At 36.4% G+C, this 25,969-nt stretch overlaps 3 protein-coding genes and 1 long non-coding RNA gene across 4 annotated transcripts in view; 2 read left to right on the top strand and 2 right to left on the bottom strand.

Annotated features, from left to right (window-relative positions):
* Window positions 1–4,905: 4,905 nt before the first annotated feature.
* On the bottom strand, window positions 4,906–6,006 carry LOC144431296 (uncharacterized). Its single transcript, XR_013479918.1, has 2 exons — window positions 5,830–6,006; window positions 4,906–5,523 (listed from the first exon to the last, which is right to left on the bottom strand). It is a non-coding gene; the product is annotated as an uncharacterized LOC144431296 (long non-coding RNA).
* A 1,081-nt stretch (window positions 6,007–7,087) lies between these two features.
* LOC120332183 (uncharacterized) lies at window positions 7,088–10,610 on the top strand. Its single transcript, XM_039399386.2, has 2 exons — window positions 7,088–7,358; window positions 8,252–10,610. Exons 1-2 carry the CDS (start codon window positions 7,115–7,117, stop codon window positions 9,232–9,234), a joined length of 1,227 nt encoding a protein of 408 aa, XP_039255320.2. The 5' UTR covers window positions 7,088–7,114; the 3' UTR covers window positions 9,235–10,610.
* Window positions 10,611–10,714: 104 nt separating this feature from the next.
* LOC120332189 (dolichyl-diphosphooligosaccharide--protein glycosyltransferase subunit DAD1-like) lies at window positions 10,715–12,745 on the top strand. Its single transcript, XM_039399391.2, has 4 exons — window positions 10,715–10,854; window positions 11,425–11,560; window positions 12,013–12,163; window positions 12,635–12,745. The coding sequence occupies exons 1-3, from the start codon at window positions 10,777–10,779 to the stop codon at window positions 12,141–12,143; spliced, it is 345 nt and encodes a 114-aa protein (XP_039255325.1). The 5' UTR covers window positions 10,715–10,776; the 3' UTR covers window positions 12,144–12,163; window positions 12,635–12,745.
* A 742-nt stretch (window positions 12,746–13,487) lies between these two features.
* Window positions 13,488–25,969, bottom strand: part of LOC120332175 (unconventional myosin-X-like) — a 40,870-nt gene continuing 28,388 nt past the window's right edge. The window contains exons 35-48 of the mRNA XM_039399373.2: window positions 25,452–25,582; window positions 24,437–24,631; window positions 23,656–23,823; window positions 22,877–22,984; window positions 22,547–22,666; window positions 21,677–21,903; window positions 20,707–20,914; window positions 19,849–19,985; window positions 18,803–18,935; window positions 17,893–18,005; window positions 17,412–17,589; window positions 16,720–16,893; window positions 15,772–15,947; window positions 13,488–15,655 (exon numbers count right to left, since the gene is read on the bottom strand). Of these exons, the coding sequence (XP_039255307.2) occupies window positions 15,508–15,655; window positions 15,772–15,947; window positions 16,720–16,893; window positions 17,412–17,589; window positions 17,893–18,005; window positions 18,803–18,935; window positions 19,849–19,985; window positions 20,707–20,914; window positions 21,677–21,903; window positions 22,547–22,666; window positions 22,877–22,984; window positions 23,656–23,823; window positions 24,437–24,631; window positions 25,452–25,582 (2,216 nt within the window). The 3' untranslated portion in view covers window positions 13,488–15,507. The remainder of the gene's footprint in view (window positions 15,656–15,771; window positions 15,948–16,719; window positions 16,894–17,411; window positions 17,590–17,892; window positions 18,006–18,802; window positions 18,936–19,848; window positions 19,986–20,706; window positions 20,915–21,676; window positions 21,904–22,546; window positions 22,667–22,876; window positions 22,985–23,655; window positions 23,824–24,436; window positions 24,632–25,451; window positions 25,583–25,969) is intronic.

The raw sequence follows: 25,969 nt of genomic DNA, 5'->3' as shown, positions 1-25,969 counted from the left end.
TTTTCGATTTGTTGATGTTTTTTATCTGTCTTGTGTTTTATTTAAAAGTAATCTTTTTTTATTCCAAAGTCATTGTGGCATTCCGTGGTTTATTTCGCATGTTTTGCCGCTCTTTTTCTTGTATGATTATAGCCTATTTCATGTTTGTTAATCATTCCACAGGGATTGTGGCATCCCGTAGTTACTCAGGTTTTCCTTGTTGTTTTTCATTTTTCGAATGATTGTGTCCAATTAAGCCAATGTGTAATATTGAGTTCTATTTATTTTTTTGTCTTTTTGTATGATCGTGTTAATTTGTTAAGTTAATGTGTAATATTGAGTGTCCCGTTTCTTATATTTGCTGCTTAATTTCAGCTACAAGGTGTCGCTGACTAGATGACTCTATGAGTCTTTTCGCGACTCCGCGTCAACTGCAACAAGCCGATATCCATTTGACATTTTGTTACATTATATTATTTATTCATTTTTCATATCGCGCATTGTTTTTTGCATGACGAAAATAAATATCTGAATCTGAATCAAAGTGGGTGTATAGTCACTTTGAGCACGATCAGCCACACCATAGATTTTACATAACAACAAGATGACAAGCACCATACTTTTACGTCGTCACCTACACCATCTAGTGGGAGTTTACTACTTTGGACTTTCCACGGAGAGCGCTAGCGTTGTTACCGCGCTTTTTCGTTGTCAGAAGTACGGAATGGAGTTTTCATATTTATTCTGATGAATTCGAAGAGGGTTTGACAAATTTATCTGATTGACAAAAGAGGTATTAACTTACTACTTGTTGATTTAAAATGGCTGCCACCCGTACGTTACGCAGTACCGAACCTGTATTTTACTGCAGAGTAGCCATGTAGCCTCACGGTTTCAAAAGATTTCAATGGCACCTATACGACAGAAAATACTGTATTTTTAATGATTCATACTGTACCTGGCAGTAGTCTAATCTAATTAACATTCTGGGTGACTTTAATATCAACCTACTTAACACCCATGATAAATCCACCACCAACTATTTAGATATGCTGACGTCCTATTTCGTATTTCCATTGATCACAAAACCTACTCGAGTCACGCCATCCTCCCAAACCCTCATCGATCATATTTATACAAACGCCATAAACCATTGTTCCTCATCCTTTATTTTACTTAGCGATCTCACCGACCACTTTCCAGTAATGTGTACAATTTCGGGTATGAATATTGGCACAAAAACAAAGATCCGAATGAAGCGAGATATGACTAAATTTTGTAACGACTCTTTTAGATCTGAAATTGAATCAATGTGTAATAATTACATGAGTGTTACTCTTACTAGAGAAAATTTCAATAGCTCTTTTGATGATTTCCTGGGTCAAATGAAATGGTTAATAAACAAACACGCTCCATTAAGACCCCTATCACGAAGAGAAAATAAATTATACTCCAAACCGTGGATCACTAAGGGAATTCGCAAGTCCATCATTCACAAAAATAATATGTTCAAAAAAATTTTTTTGAAAGGTAATACACTTCAGCGTCTCCACTTCAAAAAATATAAAAATATCTTAATGCACTTGCAGAGAAAATCGAAAGTCAAGTCAAGTCAAGTTTATTTTTTCCAACCAGTAAAAAACAAGAAACACATGCAAAAATATATAGAAAAAATGATATTTAAATTACTGGGGAAGGGAAGCCGCGGGGAACCAAAACTGGTTATCGAGCTGCGAAACAACTGCATTATCGCTATGCCCTCGAGAATAACCGGGGAGATATCAAACAAACTTGGAAAACTATTAACGAGATCATTAAGACTAAGTCCAGAGATGATACATCCATCTCAGAATTGAAACTCGAAAATGGTACCACAGTGACAGACCCCATCATGATGGCCAGTGAATTTAATGAATTCTTCTCAACGGTAAGAAAGAAACTTGCGAATAACATCCCTGGTAGCTCTAACCCTTCTACCGATTTTTTGGGTGTTCCGCTGCAAAACACCTTTTTCCTGGAGCCAACGACACATACAGAGATTCTTCAAACCATATTGAACCTGAAAAATGGAAAAGCAGTTGGCCCAGATGGTATTCCAACTTACTTTCTAAAACAAGTCGCTGATATCATATCGCCAACTCTGTGTCATTTTTTCAACTCATCTTTTAAATTAGGTTTTTTTCCTTCATCGTTAAAGATTGCCAGAGTGAAACCAATATTTAAAAATGGCAAAAGAAATGACCCGTCAAATTACCGACCAATTTCCATTTTACCCTCCCTAGGCATCATTTTAGAAAAATTAATTCATAGTCGAATGCTGAATTTTTGTAAAAAATTTAACTTGATCAATAAATGTCAATTTGGATTCCAAAGCAATCACTCGACCAGCCACGCTATCTTGGACTTAACTTCATTTATTTATGATAAACTTGACAAAGGGGAATTCGTCTGTTGTACTTTCTTAGATCTGAAAAAAGCTTTTGATACTGTCGACCATGCTATTCTCTCTCAAAAACTTAGATATTTTGGCTTTCGAGGTGTCGCAGGCAAGTTATTAAATGATTACCTGTCCGGACGTTATCAATATGTGGAGTTAGATTCTCACAGGTCTTCGTTATTACCCATCCATTACGGAATTCCACAAGGTAGCGTATTAGGACCTTTGAATTTTTTAATCTTCATAAACGATCTTTCAAATTGTTCAAATTTCTTGAGCAAACTCTTCGCCGATGATGCCTGTCTGCTCGACAGTGCAAAGAATCTAATCTCACTGCAAGCCGAGGTGAACACTGAAATTAACAAAGTGTATAATTGGATGGTATGCAATAAACTTACTGTGAATGTTAAAAAATCTAAAGTTATGTTGTTTGGTCCTAAAACTCGAACCAGACATGAAAACTTTTCAATTAAAATCAGGGGTGTCACACTCGAAATTGTCCACTCTTTCAAATATCTTGGGCTTCTTATTGACGACAAACTAAATTGGAACACTCATACTACTGAACTGCATAAGAGACTGTCAAGAGCAGTTGGAATCCTGGGTAAGCTCAGACATTACGTCCAGGACTCAACTCTCCGAACCATATACTTCGCACTTTTCCAGTCTCATATACAGTATGCTATAACTGCATGGGGCTCCGCCACACAATCAGCGTTGCACAGTTTGGAAGTTTTACAAAATAGAGCAGTTAGAATTCTCTCCAGAGCACCCATTCGATCTAACTTAAACACCCTATACTATAAGACCAGGGTGTTAAAATTAGCCGATATCTATCAACTAGAGATTTCCAAGGTCATGCATCAGTTTCATAGCAACCATTTGCCCGCTGCTTTCGACGATTATTTTGTTTCGCTCAGTAAAGTGCATGATCATAACACACGCTCTTCGACAAGGTCTAATTTATTTGTACCCAGATTTTCTCTAAGCAAATCCCAAAACTCCTTGAAATATAAAGGTGTGGTAACTTGGAATAATATTCCCTTAAACTTACGTAACTGTAGTTATGACACTTTCAAATTCAAATACAAAAAATTCATGCGCTCCCTTTACCTTTCCACTGCCTCTACATCCAGTTGATGTTGTCCCAGCAAATCTTTTCGTCATTGCCAGCTCATCATTTGTCTCGATCCAAATCACCTGTAACAAAACAATGTCTCGTGTAAATATTCGTATTGTATTTTAGCTTATAATTTTAATTGTGTATTCCATACTGATGGGCACAAGCCACTTGACAAGTATTTCTGTCACCAACACATTGTGGGTTGAGGTAAAGCCAAAAATTATATTACTAAAATTATATAACAAAAAAATATTGCATGCTTTTTGCCCTACTATTGAGCCCGCTCCTCAATGATCTTGGTCTCCTATTTAGTGTGTAATTTCTTGATATCTATTCTGTTAACTGCCAATTGTTAAATTCATGCCTACAGTCCAATGCCCATAAGTACACTTATTGTTACCATGCCATTTTACATGCCTCAACTGGGATCCAAACTTAATTGGCATCCTTCTGATCACTTTCATTATGGGCAGTCAAGCCTAATGTTGTATTTGTTTTTACTATTTATAATGCTTCGGTAACAGTGATCCAGGTCAATTGTTTTTATCCTTTTGATTAACTTAATTTTTTTTGTAAATTTTCCTAGTCTACTTCTATGGTATGATACTCACTTCATTGTGTTGTATTAATACTGCTGAATATTTCGATGTATATTTTCCTCATGTCTATACAATTTCCGTATGTGAATCTTTGACTCCAGCATCAAAACACTTGTTAGTCCAGGTCAACATTTTAGCTTTTACACTCTTAGCTTGTTTCTGCCTCAAAGTGTCAATATTTTGTTATTTGCATACTTGATTGGTACGGTATTCTATACTTTTACAATTTGTGTACTCTTAACATCCAGTTTTATTTCAATCTGGACACTTATATGCACACAATCGACTTGTGTTGCACTTTACCGTAGCCGAACTATTTACCTGCCATGACAACGCTGCAAGTCTGTTTGGTTCACTTAATAATTTCCATGGTTACCTAGACTGTGGTGCATGGAGTCGATTTTCTTATTTTTAAACGGCGATTGCTTGGTTTTCACCGGGTCGCCTTGACGCATCGATTGCGTTTCTTTATTTATTTATTAAGTAATATATTTTGTTCGATTTAATTATATTTATCACGTTTTTGTTAGACTTCCCCGAGGGTGCCGCCGCTCGATAACCAGAATTGGTTTTCGGCGTCTCCTTTCACCCTGGAATGCGGTCTTTTATATTTCCTTTATTTGTGTATGTATAATTCGTACTTTCAGCTTGGTGAAGAAATAAATTACTGATTACTGATTAACATGATATCTACTAAGCAAAATACCTAAAAACGTGACGTAACGTATCCTGTAAGAAATCTAATATGAAGTCATTTCTCTGTGAGGTTTTTGATGATTTATGACAATATTATAATCATATTTTATTAATAACAAAATAACGATATTGTATAACATATTCTTCTCAAATTTGGAAACCTTGGAGATGATATGAATAAAAAACTTCTATATACTCGATATAACATAGCTTAGGTAGCCTATGTAAATAAATTTTTGAAGTTATTATTTTGAAATCTGGGGCAAATAAAACAGCATAAAATTGTGTTCATTACTTGAAATCTTTTGGCATTGCGAACAATCTTTTGGCATTGCGAACGGTTTATTACCGAAAACTATTTTTTCATTGGAATATATTAATAAACATTTTACCAGTACAATACACATGCATCGACAGTCAATTATTGTACATATATCTTAAAATGTTTGATCATGTCATTATATTTTGCTATTTTTGTTAACCAAGCAGGCTGTCCATCAATCTCACCAATTTCTAAGAGCAAATGGATACAAATACAACTCTTAAAACTTTACACCTGTTCTGAATATATCTGATGTTCAGTTTCCCCATTTTTTTTGAAAAACTGAACATGCAGACCAACTGTACCGCAGCGTATTGAACAGTTACTCTGGTTCACTAAACCTGAATGATGAATATCTGCAAAACAACTATATTACTTATTTGTAAACCAGCTGCGTTAACATACCGTATGGAGTAATTTAATGTCCTGGTGCAGCTGGATATGAATACCGAATGAGCAAACTATATGATACAAAAACATCGGTAACTAAATTAATTTAGACCCAAAACTACTTACGGCGAACGACTTGATCGCTATTGCTAATTTGGTCCACGGCTGTTTCTGGCATAGGCTAGGTCCATTGATACCGGTACAGTGCCTCACCATTTGAGGCTTTTCTTGATGATATTTTGAACAGATGCTTTTCGTGTGATGATATTCCGGTATATCTTACCATTAACGCCTTTCTCTACCACTTCCCGCATACTTGTTCTCCATTATTGCAAAGATTCATCAAGGTTTTCTTACTGAAAACGCCAGTCTGCCCGCGTTCCGCTGCGAAAAAGTTGTGCAGACGACGGTAAGTAGTAAACTACCACTAGGTGTCAGATCGTGGCCAACAGATTCACGTTGAATTATAATGATTAAACAAAGGCAGCTTGACGTCTTGTTGTTATGCATTGTCTCTGGCCGCACCAACAACAGCCGTATAGGGAAGTGCACTGGAGCGCATCGGTAGCTGTCAATCATTCACACAAAAATTGCTGTAGCGATTTAGGTATACGTGTGCACAACTTTGATGTGAGATTCGTGTCAAGTGTAGAATCGGATAGGTAGATAGATAGTTTATTTTGAAAACTCCGCAATCTGACAATATAAACAAACTAAAAATGGAGAATTCTGGAAAGCAAGCAAAACCTTTAAAAAAGTATCATGTGCCCGCTCACCAACACGCATTCACAAAAAAAAACACAAATCTTGTTAAACAAGGCTTGGCCCAGAAATAAACACTCAAAAAATACGCAAATTCACCGTAATGAACTTTCGGGCTGTTGTATACTTTTAAAATACTCAGGCTAATAAGGACCAATTCGATATTATCCAAAGACAACGTGTGTAGGTGTAATATAATGCTGTAATGTCAGAATGTGATAAGGTGACGAGAATCCGGGATCACCTACCGGTATTTATTCCAGGGAGATAGAGCCGATAACAGGATAAGGCGGGTGACTCATACGGCGAACCACGGCCGGTTACCGTACGGGTACTAGTAACTAGTCCATGTCGGGTACCGGTACCGATATGGGATTAGTTAGCCAGATATTTGTTGATGGGGGCCAAAGAGAGAGTACGGTAGCGGTAGTAGGGGCAGCTGCACCGGGCAGCACGATGTGGGGGCAGCAGATAAAGTTCGATCGATAGAGTTCGATCTTACACATGCTGACATGTGAGTTTATAGCTCAGTTTGATGAGTTAATTAGTGTGATATAAAGGTTTCACTCTTACTTGAACTTTCATTTATTCATTCTCATGTCTGCATGTAGTCAACAAAAACATCTAAAATATTTTTGAAGTTAGGTACGGGACGGTACCTAGCGGCATAAGGGGCATCATTATTCGAAACGCCCCTGGTTGGACTCTTCATGGTATAGGCAATATCTACCTATTTTTTATTCGGCATAATACATACCTCTTTTCTATCCTATACCCTTGAAAGCTTAGCTTAATATGTCATAGAAATGGAAGATAAGCCGTCATTTCTTCGTCCAGTCGGGATCTCATATATTGCGGAAGATCTTGCTGATGACAGAGAAGCTTACGTTTCTACTAATGCTGTACATAGTCTACAATCAGCATTTCACATTGCGGAAAATATTTTCAAAAAGGAAGTCCCGACCCCAAATGAAAATATCATGAATACTTCTCTGAACTCGGAATTAATTGGAGAGGAAAAAGAGACGGATACACACGATGGCAGTAGAGGTAGGCATCTCAAAGTAGGCCTACTTTTCCAATTATGAGGCAACCCTCACAAAATAGTAAAAAAGCGATTGGTCTCTCATCAACGATTTATTTATCCAACTTATTCATATAACTTACATAGACGAAATTAACTTTGGTTGGGATAGGATTCAGGATAAGAGCAAAACCATCAAGACGGCTCAATCATATGGCATACCACAGCCTCTCGTCTGCCTACCAGTTCATGTCGGGTATGGGAGTAGTATAAAAAATATACGATGTCATAAAAGTGTGTTTGTTCCTACTTTGCGAAGTACTTCTAATCGATAGCCACGGAAACCCTAACCCTAACGAAATTTTAGACCTCATTTGCTTAGTGCAATTAAATTATTTTTCATTCATAAATTTTATAATGAAACACTTTTTATGACATCGTATTTTTGAGCAGCAGGATTTCGCTAGCGTGACAGAGGTGAAAAACCTGTATGCTTAACGCTTAGCATGATGTGCCACATCGCCGTGGTTGCCTTATTATAATACTCAATCATGGCATACCACCCTGTTAATGCCACCTTTTAACTTTTTTAACCAAAAATAAAACAGATTATAAATTTGTGGTGGGCAATAATATATCACTCACTTAAAGAATTCTTTATATTGAATGGATGTATCTGGATATTTAGTTCATATGTGACACCCCTGTAGGGTTGTCATAAGTTCTCGAAGTCGTTTACTCATTGAAATTCTGACTTGCCAATTTTGTAACTGTCCAAAGAAGCAATAAGGGCAATATTAAAATTTGACAATGGTAGCGTTGAAATATGGCAACAAGCGGTGATTCAAATATGACATTGTTCATAAGTTTGTCAATATTTTATCAAAACAATTTAACAAATCGTTCTGTTTATGTCCAGACGGCAGCAAAGAGGATATCACTTCACCCAATCAGGAGCCAAATACACAAGATGGCACTAAAGAGATTAATTCAGAACGAACTGTGGATGTAGACACACTCGAACTTCTATCCTCAGTAGAAAAAGGGAGACATTCAATTTCTCCAGACAAAGTTGAGAAAACTGAAGCCAGTCAGTCAATCACACACGATAGCAGTAAAGAGAATGCTAATTCAGAGAGCACGCTAGACATTATAAATCTAGAGACGGAAGAAAATGAGATTCAGCAACGGCATCTACCTGGAAATGAAGCGTCTGAGGACTGTAACGCTGACATAAATGAAGAATTAAATACTCATGATGGCAGTAGAGAGAGCACTGATTTAGAAAATAAAAATACGCTTGATATGTTGGATTCCGCAACTCGGGAGAATTACTCACATGTAAGCGAAACTAATTCCTTTTCAAATCATAATGGTCAAGTCGATTCTACTAAAAATCAAACATTTTATTCGCACGATCGTGAAAGAAGAGAGAACTCTGAATCAGAGTGTGAGATGGACACGCAAGATTTAATCTCAAATTTTGCAGAAGAAAAATATTTGCAGCAGACTTCTTTGGCACAGGATTATGAAAATGACCAGTGTTCTGATGTAACTTCGATTTCAAATAACGAAGACACGGACCCATTTGCGTTTTTAGCAAGATTTGAATTGAGAAGTGGCTCTGATATCCCAATAGAACAATGCGATTTTGGTAATATAAATCTACAATTACAAGCAGAGACGCTACCTCTCTTGCCAAGATGGCTGTCAAATAAAAATATAAAAGGGCCGACACTCATTGATACCATAGAATACGTTCAAACTGTGCTTCCGGAAGTTCATTTCGAGCTCTGTGATGTAATTCCCAGAAAAAGGAACAAAGAAATGAAAATTTTTTTGGGAGGAGCAAATAAAAAACAGACAAAGTTGTTCAGTGGTAGGAGAAATGGAAAAAGATGAAATTCTAATCAGCTATCACTGAAGCGTGGCTGGGCGGAATCTTATTGCTGTAAAATATGAATGCAACTGCTGCTTGCTTCTTTGTTTCCTGTGGTGCCATCTTGCATTCAGTACTATCCAGTTATTGCTCATTTGCTGTTTTAGGTTTATGTTAGGTGTGTGCAATATTTATTGTCGGTGGGCCATATAATCCAATTCCGACATCTAGCTGTGCCACACAAAAAATTCAGCGAGAAAGGCAAGAGAAGAAAATGCGGCTATTGCTTAGCTTGCACTAATAAAGGCACCAGGTAAAACGGCGTAAAATATACCACAGCAACAAGAACAAAAAAACATTATGTATGTTTACCCATGTGAGCGCCTGAGCATCTTTTCAAACATAAACCTGTCATATTAAGATTTTACGCTTTATAATGGGCTCATTCACACTGTTGTAACATGACTGGCAGCATCAGCACTGCTGTCTAGTCATGGCTAAATGTACTTTTACTCAATGTTTACTCTATTTTTGCTTGCCATATTTCTAATCATCATTTATTCTTCAATTTTAAAAAAATTTATGAAGCATGACCAGTCAGGATATTCTTACCCCAACATAGGTTTGTCAATTCTGTCAGGTAAACACATCAGTGATCATGAATTTTTAAAACCTTTTTTTTCTCAAATGTCTTTCAAGAATTTTCTTATCCTAACATGGGTTCATCAATTATTGAACCCTGGGTGAAATGGTGGGTTTTGAAATTTGAACCCAAGATCCCAACATAGTTAACCACACCCAACATTTTTCAATTTATTCCTTCCTCACTATACACAAAAACGCTGTTCATACCGGATGATGTGGGCATGTAGGAACCGAAGATTTTAGCCGGCAATGCTAGCAAAGTTAAGTCCAATACTTTAACCCCTAGGGCAGTCGTTCCCAACATCTTTCGATAATGTCGTCCATTTTGGATCTCTTTATTTCTCTCTTACAATACATGAAAATCGTATCCATGATTTCTAGATATTTAAACGATCATAAGCTAGTGTTGTGAACAACTCGCGCTCCGGCATTTGCTCAATTAAAGTGGTTAATGCAGAAACGTTGATAGGAATTTTCAAACAGGGGATTCTGAAATTTCTAATTCCAGGCACTTGGTTTATGATATGTGCATAAATATGTATCACAATAAAACTGAATAACTAAACAATATTATTAAATCTACACTGAATAGTGAATACAAAGTAATATTTCGGGGCTCCCGAAGTATGCGAACCAAGATGGCGGACATCGGAATGTAATATGTGTACTAGGTTAGGGTTAGGCCATAATTTTAGGTATAAATACTTCGGGAGGCTCTTGGCTAGTCTTCGAACTGATAATAGGGCTAAAATTGGAAAAAAATTATAGCCTAACCCTAACCTTGTTACCCATGTTACGTTCCGATATCCGCCATCTTGGTTCGCATACTTCGGGAGCCCCAATATTTCTGTATTTCCCAAAACACTGTTTTATTATTTTTTTCACAGAATCCAAAATAGTGATAAATAAAAATAATAATCATGTCTTCTGAAGGAGTTTTATCTGTTTTGGCAAAGTTTCACAGAGATTATGAAGTTTCAACTCCTCAAAAATTGAAGGTATGTAGTTCTAATTTTTTATATTAATTCTGAGACGAAGGTCAATAAGACGACCTAATCAATAAGACGACGGTTGCGGGTCGAACCCATTCTGAAATGTAAAAAAAAAATCATTTGACCCGATCTGACCCGATAGCTGTTTCGATATAACTCAGCAAATAAAAATTTCAGAACCCCCCCCCCCTTGAAAATTCCTGGCTACGCCCCTGGTGCATGGCATATGTCCCCCACTCTTAGCAATTTTTCATATTTATGTAGAGAGAAAAGTGATAAAATGAATTGTCAGGTGGTGAACCATTTTTTTCATTCTTAAAATTGTTGGATCTTATCTATTAACAATCCTGGTATGGGACCGTTCTTTGTTTCATTCAGGGCTTCCTCAACTAATAGAGTCCATGCATCTGGCACAAATAGCTGGCTAACCATTCCCATGCCATGCACAGTCTTCATAAGAAGCAGACTCCAGTCCATGTTTTATTATGTCTTGGGGTCGGTATTCGTGTCCTTACTCTCTCGCAAATTCCCATATTTTATCAAAAAATTGACTTTCAACTTTTTCTTCATTTTCAGCTCATTGACTGTTATCTCGTTTACATTCTCGTTACCGGAGTGTTACAGTTCGTCTACTGCGCCCTAGTGGGAACATTTCCTTTCAATTCATTCCTGTCCGGATTCATATCATGTGTCGCTTCTTTTGTATTGGCAGGTAAGTTTGTTTGCTTTATTGTGATGCTGATTCACGTCTTTGCCTTGAACAAAGCTGTTTCTTTCACTTCTGAGTGGGTGTAAGTGACTTGATTTGAGAGAACTCTATCACAAGAATCCAATTTAGGGGAAATTCACATTTTGATGTAGGTAATTTGAATATACAGCAGCGATCAGCAGCAATGACAAAACTCAAAACTCTACAATCCTGGCTTGCAGAATTTACGGTACTCCCGAAGTATGCACACCAAGATGTCGCACAACTTAAACCCTAACCTGGTACACAACCTGAGTTCAGGTTGTGCGCCATCTTGGTGCGCATACTTCGGGAGGTCCGAATTTATTCTATTACACTGAACTAGAGACAACGACTGGATTTTAAAATATGTCTTATGGCGCTCGTTCACCCTTTACCTATTTTCTCTCATAGAATGAATATCAAATTTTTTTCAGTAAATCTCCGACTCCAGGTGAACCCACAGAACCGTAAAGAATTCCGTAACATCGCACCTCAGCGAGCATTTGCAGATTTCATATTCGCTCATGTTGTTCTTCATCTTGTTGTCGTCAACTTTATTGGCTGAAGATTGAAGGTCAAATCAAGGTTAGTCAGAATGAAAGATAAATCAAATTTGCTATGATGTATCATTTATAGTTGCGAAGTCTGGAAATTGCAAACTCAAAGTAAAAACGATTCTGACTTATGGTTGACTGTTCTGCCCCCTAACTGAGAAGAATTTTAAATTTTGATTTCAACTATGGGAATCAAATTCCATTACCAAAAACTTGCGAATGCTGCAAACCTTCATTATTTGTCTTTTGAGAATGCTTTTTCAACCTAATTCTTCGATTTTCCATCTAGAATTTCAACAATTTTGATTCTAATTAGTCTCTGACTTCAAGATTTGAGTTGTTCGATAATCAACTCCTCCAGTATAATATAAACAAGCAAAACTATTCAGCTCTTGACTTGTAGATTAACGTTTTTGCTGAAGTCTGAAACGAATTGAAAATTTGACTCTGGTCCTAGTGAAAACATGTCAAACTCAGACTCTCATATTCTACTTTGTTTCAGATCCCAAGAAATATCACAAAGATATTGAACTTCTCGTGCCGAAGCACTTTCAACACTTTTACATATATTTTAGTAATTGCTTTGAAAGTAAATATTATTGAATAAAACCTGTGCTTGAGTGATCAATATGGGGTCTGGAATGGCTTTGTCCAGAAGCCGGGAGGGTTTTCGTTGGGCAAAATTGGGGTGGAATTTCACTTGTATTTGTAAAGTTTGCAGATCAGATTCTTTGCTAAATGAATATTCCTTTACATGAATAGAACACAGATTGAGACGTCATTTGTTGAGTTGTGATAAATGTTATTTGAGGCACCCGCACTGCAGTAAAGGTGACTCATCTCTGAGCAAAGTTACAGGCACTCACAAAGAAGTGAAGGAGACTCATCTCTGAGCGAAGTTACGGGCACTCACTCAGAAGTAAAGGAGACGCATCTCTGAGATAAGTTCCGGGCACTCGCTCAGAAGTAAAGGAGACTTGTCTTTGGGTAAAATTGCGTGCACTGAGCACTCACTCTGAAGTGATGGAGATGAGATCTATGAGTAAAGTTACAAGCACTCACTCAGGAGTAAAGAAGACTCATCTTTGAGCTAAGTTACACGCACTCAAAAGTAAAGGGGACTCATCTCCTCTGTGTCATCAAGAAAAACCACGCTGTATGGGCCACGTTGTGTAAAGGTATCGCTTACAGCGGTGGTCCATTTCAGTCATTATGCACAGTCAAAGATACAATCATGTCTATCCTAATCAATCCTTATATCTGGCTACAAAAAAGATGGAAACCTTTAATGGAATACGATGATTCTGTCCCCTTTCATGCTGATTATGGAGTCAAAATAACCTTAATAATTAATGAATCTGTCATCCAAGGACTTCTAATTTTGTTTCAACTTTATTTCAATTCAATAATAGTCTTACACAATGAAAGATAAAAATAATAAAATGACATAATGATGAACTTTACAGAAAAAATAAAAATGGAAAATGTCGGATGAATTCCGGTTAAAACCAAACTAGTGATCAAAATATGATTGATACAACTAAATGTGAAAATAACTTATGAGACTGGTAAAATGTAAATTGCCAATTACTTGAATTTTAGAGACATTGTCAATTAGTATTGTGAAAGCTTTAGTCATTGGCCCGACTCAAGTCCCTATTCATCAAAAATGAGTCGTTTAAGCCGAATGAACGACATGCCTTGAACCCGGTGGAACTTCTGTCAAAACACTGTTGCCACATAGGTTGGGAAACAAGATAAACAATATTGTTTTACAGAATCAAAATAGTATATAAAAATTCAGGCACAGAAAGATAGGAACACACAATTTTATAAAAACAAAAAAGTTAAATGCTTCCTAAAGCGAGATATAATTCATCATCTGGTTGAAAAAGGGAATTCGAACCATGCTTCCTTTTTGGCCACAAATCGTACTACTCCACTCAACATAATCATTGCTCAATATCAAAGTTGAACATACTAACCCTAATATCACTATTTTACTGCTTTTCATAAACGACAAATAAACACCTTAATATATTGATATTCATATAATCATTAAAATATATTTATGACCATTTTATTTTTCTCGACCAACCTTTATGTGTGATTTTGATGTGAATCATGAATCCGATAGTTTGATCATTTAACAGAGTTATAATAAAATACAGAATAGTGCAATAATACTACAAATGAATGATTGAAATTAAACAATTTTAAGGAACAAAAGGGAAAAGGCACTTGACAGAATAAAATGTAATAATTTGACAAAAAAATAAATAAACGGTTCTATGATGAATGGGTTTTGTGGATAAAACATGGCTAATTTAATTTGCCATTTATAATTTACAAAAAATTTTTGTTTTCAAAATTAGATTGGAGTTGAAATTTCTTACAACACGAAGCTGACAAGAAGATATTTAAGGGATATCACAAACTTTTCATGCCCACACTTGAATAGTTAGGGATATATAACATCGTAATATAAAATATCTAAGCATCAACCAAAAGGCTGATAATACATTTTAGGGCGCTCCAGAATAATGTGTACCAATACGAAGGTATCTAATTTTTTCCCCCATTTGACATCAAGTTGTGTAGAGGGACTGAAACCTATGGGCAGGTGGTATATTCACTTGGTTAACACAGACAGCCCTGAACTTGTAATAGAACTAAAATAAGAAAAATCGGAATGAAATTATGGCCTGGCCCTAACCTGGTACATACACTATGGGAGTACCTATTTTAGTATGTGGTTCCATCAACTGATAATGCAGTGTGAAATCATATGCGTCTGAAACCATTCTTCAGAACATTTCTTGTTGAACAATTAGTTAAGCAAATCATTTTCTGTCTAAAAATCATCAAATAGAACATTTTATGTTTCCAAAATCATATAGACAGAATACATCCAAAATCATCCAACCAGATTATTCTGTGTCTAAAATCATTTGAGCAAAACAATTTTAAGGCAGCACATAACTAATTTGAATACTAATGCATAGATATAAGAGTTTGATACATGAATTTATAATAAGAAAGCCACAAAGTGAAGAATTGGTGATAGGAAATGTAAAAAGGCAACAGGTGTGGCCAGCTATTCATAGCAGGGCAACAATATTTCTAACAAGTGATGAGATTCGAAAAATTTAAATTTGATGGATTTTAATAAACAGGTTCGGTTTTGTATTGATTCACAAACAACAGATTTTCAACAAAAGGTCACAATAACTATACTACATCTTTGTGAAATCATTATCAAGTATCACATCCCCATGTTTCAATTTCCATTAAATAAGGTATGATGATATCAGAAACAAATGATATTATGACATCATAAGTTTGTGACAATAAGTCATAGTGACAGCATAAGCTTCACCGCTTCCTTCGGACCATAGCTTTACGGAATGAATTCATCAGTTTAATGATTTCTAAGACTTGTTCGGTGATGAACATAATTTCTCCGCGACCTTCGATCTGTACCAGGAACTGATTTGCGCTGAGTGCTCCAAATGACAACATTCTGTAAGAAGAAAAAGTCTAATAAGAATAAAGAATAAGTTAAGATTTTCACATTTACCCGCTCAATAACTAGATTACACCATTTAGAGACACCATTTATATAAATTCAAAACTTACCCAGAATAAGTAAAATGATCCAAAATATTCGGGAAACCTCTTTTGTAGACCGATATTCCATCGCTAGCAACCCCGATAGTCAATGAGGACTCCCCAAATGCTGCTTCATTGTTTGAAACAGTGAACAATGCTGAACCAAACCCAGGCCATGTTCGAGCGAGTTGGACGTATTCAACCTGTGAATTGAATAATCAAATCAAGTTTATATTCCATCTATAACAAAAAGTGTTTGTGGGGTCTTGTGACGTACTAAAAAAAGCTAGTCAGGATTTCCATTATATATCAGTCAGTACATTTTAGATGGATACGGGAATAGTTATTCTGACAGCTAGATTATCTAAAACATCAAAATTTAGTTGTGGCACTATCAGGTTGGCCAGATTGAATCACTCAATTGGCCCGATTTGGTCCACGGGCCTTGGAAGGGGATCGTTTTTTTATTTTCTACATATTTTTTTGAATCGTTTTTACTGCATTACTCAAGGATGGTTCACCGATCGTAATAACCACCCGTTCTTAATTTGTATTATGCATTCTGTGAACTAATAAATAATCAAGTTTATTTTAAATGTGTTTGTGCATCTGAGATAGTACATATTTTTGTTCGACTTTATTGTATTTATCACGTTTTGTTAGACTTTCTCAACGATGTCGCCGCTCAATAACCAGCTTTGCTTTCTGCGTCCCCCTTTACCCTGAAATGCGATTGTTTTTATATATTTCTTTTAAATTGTGTATGTAGAATTCGTATTTTTCAGCATGGTGAAAAAATAAATTACTGATTACTGACTGATTACTGATAGACTCCTTCAATTCAAATGTGTTTAAATGCCAGAATAATTTAGAATAACATATCAATTTGCGGCATAAATTGCACTGAGAGGTATCACAGCTTTGAATCTCAAATAGAGAATGATCGAACCAAAACAATATTAATTCATGACTCACCACAGCAGTTTCTCGAGGCATCCCTTTCAGTTTGTACCAGCGATCTGCGATGTTTGCTTTCACATCTTGCAGTTCTTCTTTGAACAATGTTTCATTCATTTCAGCGTCCCGTCCTCCCTCTTCTTTGATTCGTTTCACCGTTCTTTTCTTCAGTGAATTCAGGAGAGTGGATGACTGAAAAACAAGAAATATTAGTGTGTTTCCAAATTTAGCGTAAAGTAGATATTTTGCTATCAGCGATAAAACTAGATGCCGGACAATCAAACATTTCCATTCACCACACAAATTTGAAGAAACAGAAAATTATATCACAAATGTTTTGTAATGAAAACTAAAATTTATTTGGGTGTTTAACATGTTAACATATTGTAGTATTTACATATTTATCCTGGGGCGCAGGAAAGCGAATTAGAAAGCCGATGAGGTGCTGTGCCACGGCTCTCACGCGGTTACTATTCCATGTTTGGTATGGGATTAGTTAGCCAATTGCGTGACTGACCAGCAGTTATGTGAACCACCCTACGGTGGCGAGGATTCCAGCAATCCTCTCGCACATGATCATCCTCGCATGAGTTTCCAACCTGCGAACCCACGCAGGGTAATCAGAGGTTCGATGGCGAGCAAATTTCTAATGCTTAGCACAATGCGTCACACCGCCGACATGTGAGGAATATTAAATTTAATTATCATACCTTTTTCCTGGTTGGTGTTCCCATTCCATCTCCAAATCCCAGAGAAAATGATCCCCTTTTATCATTTTTCCTGTCAGATATTGTGTTTTGTGGGGAAGGCATTGGTGATAATACTTTATCTGGAAGTTCATAAGCTTGTCGCATCTTTATGACTGGGTAGTATGATTCAATCTCTTTGCTGAAAAAATGTTTTTTAATTATTTAGAATGATAATATTTTTCAGTATTTATGAGGTGTCCTCCGTATCCCCCCATCTCTTCTCAAAACAAAGTTATGAGCGAGAATCCATTAATATGTGAGGTGTTACTATTGTTGTATAGACTGGGCCCAATTTATTACACCTTGGATAAAAATCGGCATTTTTTGGCTCAAGGTTCGGAGCTGCCTGTTGTATTATCATCTTTTGCCTCTCACGAGATAAACATAAAAACGTTAACCTATCTTAATCAAACAATTCAATCAATTTCATTAATATACTTACTCCCAATTGCTCTTCTTATAATCTCCTTTAACGAACTGAATCCTGAGAGCAGCAAGTTGTCGAGTGATCTCATCATTCAATGGATACAAACCATGGATCACTTGTTCATGGATCTGAAATATAAATTATGGTTAGAATTATGTTTCTTTGACAAGGCTGTGAACAAGGCATTGGACCAGTTGCCATTGATATATTAAGATCTACTAATACTACCATTCCAGAGCCTTCAATTTAAAATGGCAGATTCTAAATCCTGAATCAAAAATAGAAAGAGGTAGAAAGATGCAAGTATGCTCAAATCTATGTTATTATTTAGACAAGTTGCTTTGAGCAAGGTCTTGAACCCTCAACTCAACGAGAACTGATTGAAGAGTTGCAAGTGAATATTTGATGTGCTAAGATGATTCTCTCAACAGAGATAGAGACTTGGATTAGTGGTTTGACACAAAATATTTCAATAGATCTCCATCAGCAGAATTCCAAGATGAAACAGATGAGATATGTCATTTCAAACTTCACCATGTTACCAAGACGGTGGATGACACACATACTCTGGGAAACAGACAAAACTTCAAATGGCATATCCATGCATCTATATCTGACATGGGCAAATGACGGCCCGTTGGGTAATTCAAACTGGCCCACCTGCTGTTGCCACAACCCAACTAAAACCAAATTTTGATGTTTTAACTGAAAAATGGAATTTGCTAATATTGCGATTAAATTTAGTTTCGGCACGAGGTTTATTGTTTCCCGCATTTACTTTTGTAGCACTGTATATATTGTTCAAAAAATGTAACTTTTTACGTCAAATTTTCATGGCTCGCCAATCCAGGTGGCAAAATCTTTGACCCCTGGTCCGAAAACCTTGCCCCCGCTTGATCTATATACTTCCAACTAATAGACCCACCTCCTCAAACAAGAACAAATATTCAATCGATGTTTCTTTTGCCTGCATTGGATTGAAGACACAGAACAACTTAAAATAAAGTATCCATTGGTTTTCCTGTGGTACAGAATTTCGGGCAATTCCACCGTTTAACCTGGGAATTCACAGTAAGAAATTGTTAGAAAAAAAAATCAAATCTGTGGCACTCCTATAAATGGGATGGGGTCACTGATGATTTGTTCAAGTTTGCATGAACTCATTCTTAGGATGTCATGATATCCGGTGAGCTTATTGCCCGTCTGTATTAGACTTTATATGACTGCAGCTAATGAGCACTGTAGCCAACTACTAGAGTTATATTTAGTGTTTTGAAAGTTATGGACACGATTTACAATCTTAAGATTTTGAATCACACCACTGAGAGAAATTTTAGTGAAAAATAGGTTTGCAACATTTATGCAACAGCTATGTTGGCATAACAGAATAAAGATCTTGAGGTCAAAATCCATACACTTTACCTTACCCAAGGTGTGATAAACTGGGTACGTAATTGAAGCTGGAGAGACTCCAGTCCTCCAGTACTTACAAACCGTATTTCCCCCAAAATAGGACCTAGCCTGTATTTTAAAAATGATTTTAATATAAGTGTTCTCCTTAAAATAAGACTTTGTCGATATCGCAAATTTTTTTCGAACTAAACGTATTATTTATAAGTGAACGGTTTATATATTTTGTATGTTTGAAAATTTCGTAATTTTCTACTCGGTAATCTTGTTTTTGATAAATCAAAATGAAAGACATCACCCAAAAATAAGCCCTAGTGTTATTTTTTGAAAGAAAATTAAAATAAGACTCTGTTCTATTTTCAGGGAAACACGGTATCAGTAGCTGTTGTAAAGCGCATAGATCATCATGTATTGAAAATTTATGCTTAAATTATTAATAAAACAATTATTCCTAGTTTCATTAATTATGATCATGTACATGGGGCAAATGAAACATCGACAATGAAAAAATAAATCAACAATCTGTCATTAATTCATTTCTTTCATTAGTTTACTTCTCACCTTTCAAACTTCGCGATCACATCGGCCACAATAGTATTACTTTCAATCGCTTTATCTTCAGATCCGCACCGCTCGAATAACGCGAATGTATTTGTGTTGTTTTCTAGCTGCATTCCTCGAAGAAGTTTCTCCACAACCTAAAAATAATGATAAAAGAATTTAACTATGCATTTCAAGAGTCTTGCTGTACATTAACACAAATGTATTGCTGTAACGTTTCGTCTAATTGAAGTCTGATTTCAACAGACAAGCAGTTTAAAAGATTGACCCTAGACAAGTTTACTGCTTGTCGCTAGAAGTCTAATTTTGATCAGACGGAAAGCTACAGAAATACTTTTGTGTGTGCAGCAGGACTCTTGAATTGCATAGTATGGTCATTTTTATTACTCCTACAGCACTCTTGCATTTTACTATCTTGGTGGTGCAATTTGAAATTTTGAGTTGAAATCCCATTTCCATCATCTCACCAATGGTAATAAATGTCGAAACAGAAACATTCCAGTCCTCCCAAATCATAGTAGGGCCTTACACAGGGTGTCTAATAATTTTATAGTAATATTAATAAAGAAATTTTTGTCTTTGTTTATTAATAGTTCTTATTGTGCTTGTAGTTCTCATTGATCATACGATAAAATTTATTTAAACTTATGTTATTACTCTAAAATGGAACAAAATTTTCAATTGTTATTACCATAGAGTAATTTTTAATTGTTATTACTATAAAATCAAGCGAAATTTGTAATTTTTATTACTGAAAAAATGGAAAAATTTTTTGGACGCTTTGTATACCGTTAGATATCAATTGATGCTTTAATATAGCCTTGTTCTTAGCAAAAAGTGTGAAAAACATCACTTTACCTCTCCAGCAGTAGTAGCCGAGTGAATCTGTATTTCACAGGTTGCTCCTCCATAGCAATAAATCGTTGTTACAAGGCTTTGTAGTTCGAGTATTGTGATAATTTCTTCGAGTGACGGAACTTCCATCCTGTGTCGAGTTCTTTGCAATGAATCGATTGCATATCCTGCATATTGTGCTGCTGGTGACTCTGGATATTTTTGAATTACTCTAAAAAAAAAAGGAAGATTGCAAAATGTGAAGCTTGTATTTAAATGAAGGTTTACTGACTGGTTAATATGCTTTGTTTACTTTGGTTTGACAGTTCGAACACTTGTGCCAACCTTTAGGGACACGCTTGCCATTGCATCTCTGATTATTATCGTGTGTGGGTTCACAGTTTCAAATCTTGTGAGAGATAATTATGAGTGAGAGGATCACCGCCGTAGGGCGGTTTATGTAACAACTGGTCAGTTACGGCTTCCTCTACTATCAAGTCCAAGAATTTGAAATAAGTAACTGGCTGAGCATTCTCATACTCTACATGGGACTGGTATGCTAATTTGCAATTGCTGAATTAGCATCACCCTTTCTTATAATTGAGTGTTTTATCATCTTTTCTCTCCCACCAGGATATAAAATTCAATCCTTCATGTTAAGAGTGCACAATTGTTAGAAAAATCCTTGCCATTGCAACTCTTATTACCGTATGTGGGTTCACAGGTTCGAAATATATGGGGGATAATTATGTGCGAGAGGATTGCCGGACTTCTTGCCATCGTAGGGCGGTTTATGTAACCACTGGTCAGTTACAGCTTCCTTCCCTATCAAGTCCATGCAGCTGAAAACAAAAAACTGGTCAACTAATCTCATACCCGACATGGTACACTAAATCTGCACTTGCTGCATCACCATTAACCTATCCTACAACACAACTGTGTTATCAGCTGCCTTGTCCCAGGATAAAAAAATATAAAATCATCCAATTCTCACCTGTTCAAATGGAACCTCAAATACTGCATAACTTTCCTAGAAGGATGATACGCACAGCACATACAAGCGATAAGATGCCAGTAGTGTGGACATGACGTTACGTGAAGTTGTGATTGCCGTTGCTCGTCTGTCACTAGAGGGGTTTGATAGACGGCTGTTTGCTTTATTAGTTGAAGATAAAATTCGTCTTGTAATGATTGAATTCCGTGAAGAGAAGAGAGGATGTTCTGTTAGAGAGTATAGTAATAATGTGAATAACGAGTATTTGAGGAAATGAATGTGCAAAAATAGTAGAATCGTGTGAATAATCACGGAATTTTTTCCAAGAGACATTTTTCAATTTTGCTTCAGAATTTGCGAATATGGATCTATACATGAAGTCACTGATATGTCAAGAGCTACTGGAAAAGCTGGAAAAAAAGTGGAATTCTTCTGCTTCATTATCAGATTCCCAGCTTTCTACACCCTGGGTGCAACTCTATTATGATACCAGGCTTTAAGAGCTACTATTTTTTCAAAGGACTGGAATCTCCTAGTATGAAATTCTCAGAGCTTGGAACCTGAAAACCTCAACAATCACGCCCATTGAATCCACGCAGGTGCTATATCATTATCATTCAACTAATTTTCGAATATTGATTTTCAATCAAAGAGTATCACGCTTAAGTTGGTAGAGATTGCTATACTTTGCAAATATGCTATATGTGAAAGCGGAAAGACTCCCAAATTACAGAGATTCCCATTTAATAATCAGATCATAATGAAAAATCCTTTTTCATGAAAATTCGTATTTTCTATCAACAGTCAAAATACCTCCCTATATATTAGTATCTGCATTCCTGGAGTTTTGTCCCGAGAGACAATAAATACCTGTATTGCTGAGGCTTCCTCTTCAATGCTCTGATAAGTCTCGGTTTCCATTCGCAATAAAACAGAGAACAACCTTGTGGCCTCGTCTCTAAGAGTGAAATGATCATCACGATATGGTACCTGAGGAATAAAGATTATTTTATTTATGCTTACATAGGCTTATTAATATTTTAGCATGAAATTTTGAAATTTATTTCCAGAAGAGGGCAATTTGACAAAACTTATTCAGTCATCTTATCGACTTTCATCTCCCACAAGACAATTATGAAAATCTATTCTTTCTCAAAATTTTTATCCACTCTCCTAATTTTAACATTTAACTTTACCAACCTGTTCATACATGAGGGAGAGCAGTGGTGATCGCATTGGTTCATCAGTTTGTCGTAGAACTGGATTCCGCTTATAAATCAGATCAATCTCTTTCTCATTTTCAAGATCCTGAGAAATAATAAATGATAGTAATTTTTGACTTATTAATTATTATTAGATAATATATCTAAGTTCATTATAATCAATAGAACAATGTTCAAATATATCAGCACAAAATGGCTAACCATGGTACAGCAAATTTATTCGAATGCGAAACATTTCGTAACATGTTTCAACAAGAGAGCAATTCTTGAATATATGGATGTGAATGTTAAATGACTAGTATGGCCACCGCAATGTCAGCAAATTTTCAAACAATTGTTAGAAAGAATTAAACTAAATGTCATTTGAATATAGTGTAGTCGTAATGACTACCGCAATTCCAGCAACTGTTATAAGAATTGTATTGAATGTCATATGAAGGTGTTTAGTGACTTCAGCCATCCTCATGATTTAGTGTGCCGGTGTTCGCTCGCAACCGGTTTACCACCAGTGCTTTGGACACCTTTTTCGAGCAAACCTATATGAAATAGTAAATCCTATCTCAGCTTATACACAACTTATGCTCAGGCCCAGGAGCCTGATTACCCTTTATCGGTCTTGCATACCAACCCGCACATGACAAAGATCGATTGTTAAATCATTTTTACTATTGGCTTTTATTATAATCGTGTTGACTCCATTTTTATGATAATGAATACCTCTTTCATATAACCCAATGCAGTATTTGAAATACAAACCTTAAATCTGCTCAGAAGTTGTTCAGTTCTCGAGACGACGTCACCGTGACCGTCTATGATATTCTGGATCTCGTTATACCAGGTGGAAGCATCGTTATAAAGCTTGGAATTCAAACGTAGCGTGTGCTTGCGACCGTACACAACTACTTCCCAGAGACCAGTGATTTTCTGAAGGAAACGAAATATTTGTTTTATGTAAGGCTATAAGGTAGAAAAATGAATTAGTTTGTTATGGCTTATTAATGTTGCAATCCCAATCCATTGTGAACAAAACTAGAGTCTTTAGAAGGGGCCCGGCTTATTAAAATATTGGCTCGGGGCTAATGTATGTACCGTAAGTTTATTTATCCTAAATGTAACAGTATAATAACTAACCAGTATACCAAAGTGATAAAAACCAAGCAAAACTATGTGTTCAAGAAATAGTTGAGATAGACACAGCCTCAACCAAGTTACCAGCCCATGTCATGTATGGAAATGTACGATGGCGAGCAATCCTCTCGCACATACCCTATTCCGGAACCTGCGAACCTCAGGTCCCAATCTCATGCAGGGATAATTATGTGCGAGAGAATTGCTGGATTCCTCGCCGTCGTAGAGTGGTTTAAGTAACAGCTGCTCGGTTACGGCTTCATCCATGGACAGTTTCGCCGTGTTTCGCTATATGATTAAACCAATTTATCGATTTTCCCCTCTCCCGAGATAAATAGGTAAATTCAATCCCAACCAATCAATCGCTGTTATAAAAACACACCCACGTATTTAACCAATCATAACCAACCTGTTGTTCCTCATCAGGGGCTGTAACAATACATAAACTATTCAACGCCAGGCATCCTAGTTTCTGAGAACTCGTCGGACTCTTGTAATATTCGACAGTATTCGGCGTTAACTTGAAATAACGACGCTGGAATGTCAATCGATTTCGCTCCACTAAACCTCTCAAAAGCCATCCTTGCGTTCCGGAGCCATGGTTCTGTAAAAAACAGTAATTAAAATTGAGAGCCATGGTTCTGTGAAATACAGGGTTAAAAATGAGTTTGATTTGAAGAACATATATTTCTGTGTATTCATTTACATATGAAAGTATCAGTACACACCGATATTGATTAAATTGAACTAATTGGAAACAAGACACACAAAACTTAATTTTCTATGATAAATTGTAATGTGACGGAAATTGGCATGTATGCAGTTTTTCAAAAATGGCTTTGTGAGAATTTGAAAATTTTATGGATATTCATCTAAATAACAACAGCAAGGCAGCTCTGAATCCAAATGTTCAAACACAACGTACTGTAATACGAGCAGCTGTATTAAGAAAATATAGTTTTTTTTTGAGACGTTTTGGCACAGTGTAAGTAAATGCTTGTATAAAAAAGCCAAGCTAAAACAATATTCTAGCAAGAGTAAAAGCTTCTCCTAAAATGAATCTAAACCAGTCTCAAATGGTGGGGCGCTCCCCATGAGGGGGGAATAGACACTTTTTGAGGGAGCGGTGGGCTAAATAAAAATATTTGTTAGATTTGATTATGCCCGACTTATATTGGATACTTATATTGGATTTCTTATTTCGTCAGCCAAAAACAACTGCAATAATAAATATAAGTTAACTTTTTTCATTTATTTCAATATTTGCGTTCCATCCACGTATTTTCAACTTGTTTTTTGAATAAAACCTACTTTCGACTACTATTTGTTATTTTGAGGTGGGCCGCGAGACTTCACAAAAAGGGGGCGTAAATTAAAAAGGTTTGAGAACCACTGCTTTAAACCCTTCTTCAAATTGAACTTACTCCTCCATGCATTGCCGTATTCTTTTTACTTTCATTCAGCATAGTTATCCAGTGATGCATTTCATCAGCCGATTCACAAGCGAAGGAATGAACTCTCTGTGCAGTTGTGAGAACAAATGTGTGTTGCTTGCCTAAAGAAAAATAAATTATTTAGCATTTAATCTGAAGGATAGAAACAGTATTGTTAACACTATGATTGGGGATTGAACCTGCAATTCCTGGATTAGATAGCCAATGCCTTATCCACTGGGCCACCATAAAGTTTTGTAGTCAGAATCAACATTCTGAAGAGACGATAAGCCAGCTTAATCATATGGCAAACCACAGCGTTTCATCCAAGTGTGACGTGGCGGTGTGGCTCAACGGGCTAAGCGTTAGGAATACGCTCGCCACCGCCCCTCTAATTACTCTGCGTGGGTTCGCAGGTTCGAATCCCATGCAGGGATGGTTATGTGCGAGAGAATTGCTGGACTCCTCGCCGTCGTTGGGTGGTTCATGTAACCGCTGGTCAGTTCCGG

Source organism: Styela clava, chromosome 13 (genome assembly GCF_964204865.1).
Source record: "Styela clava chromosome 13, kaStyClav1.hap1.2, whole genome shotgun sequence".
Lineage (NCBI taxonomy): Eukaryota > Metazoa > Chordata > Ascidiacea > Stolidobranchia > Styelidae > Styela > Styela clava.
The sequence above is the reverse complement of the archived record's forward strand: the minus strand, read 5'-3'. Positions and strand labels throughout refer to the sequence as shown.

Coding starts and splice junctions, on each gene's coding strand:
- LOC120332183 (XM_039399386.2), top strand. CDS start 7,115: ATGGAAGATAAGCCGTCATTTCTTCGTCCAGTCGGGATCTCATATATT. Junction 7,359..8,251: donor TACACACGATGGCAGTAGAG/GTAGGCATCTCA, acceptor GTTTATGTCCAG/ACGGCAGCAAAGAGGATATC.
- LOC120332189 (XM_039399391.2), top strand. CDS start 10,777: ATGTCTTCTGAAGGAGTTTTATCTGTTTTGGCAAAGTTTCACAGAGAT. Junction 10,855..11,424: donor CAACTCCTCAAAAATTGAAG/GTATGTAGTTCT, acceptor CTTCATTTTCAG/CTCATTGACTGTTATCTCGT. Junction 11,561..12,012: donor CGCTTCTTTTGTATTGGCAG/GTAAGTTTGTTT, acceptor AATTTTTTTCAG/TAAATCTCCGACTCCAGGTG.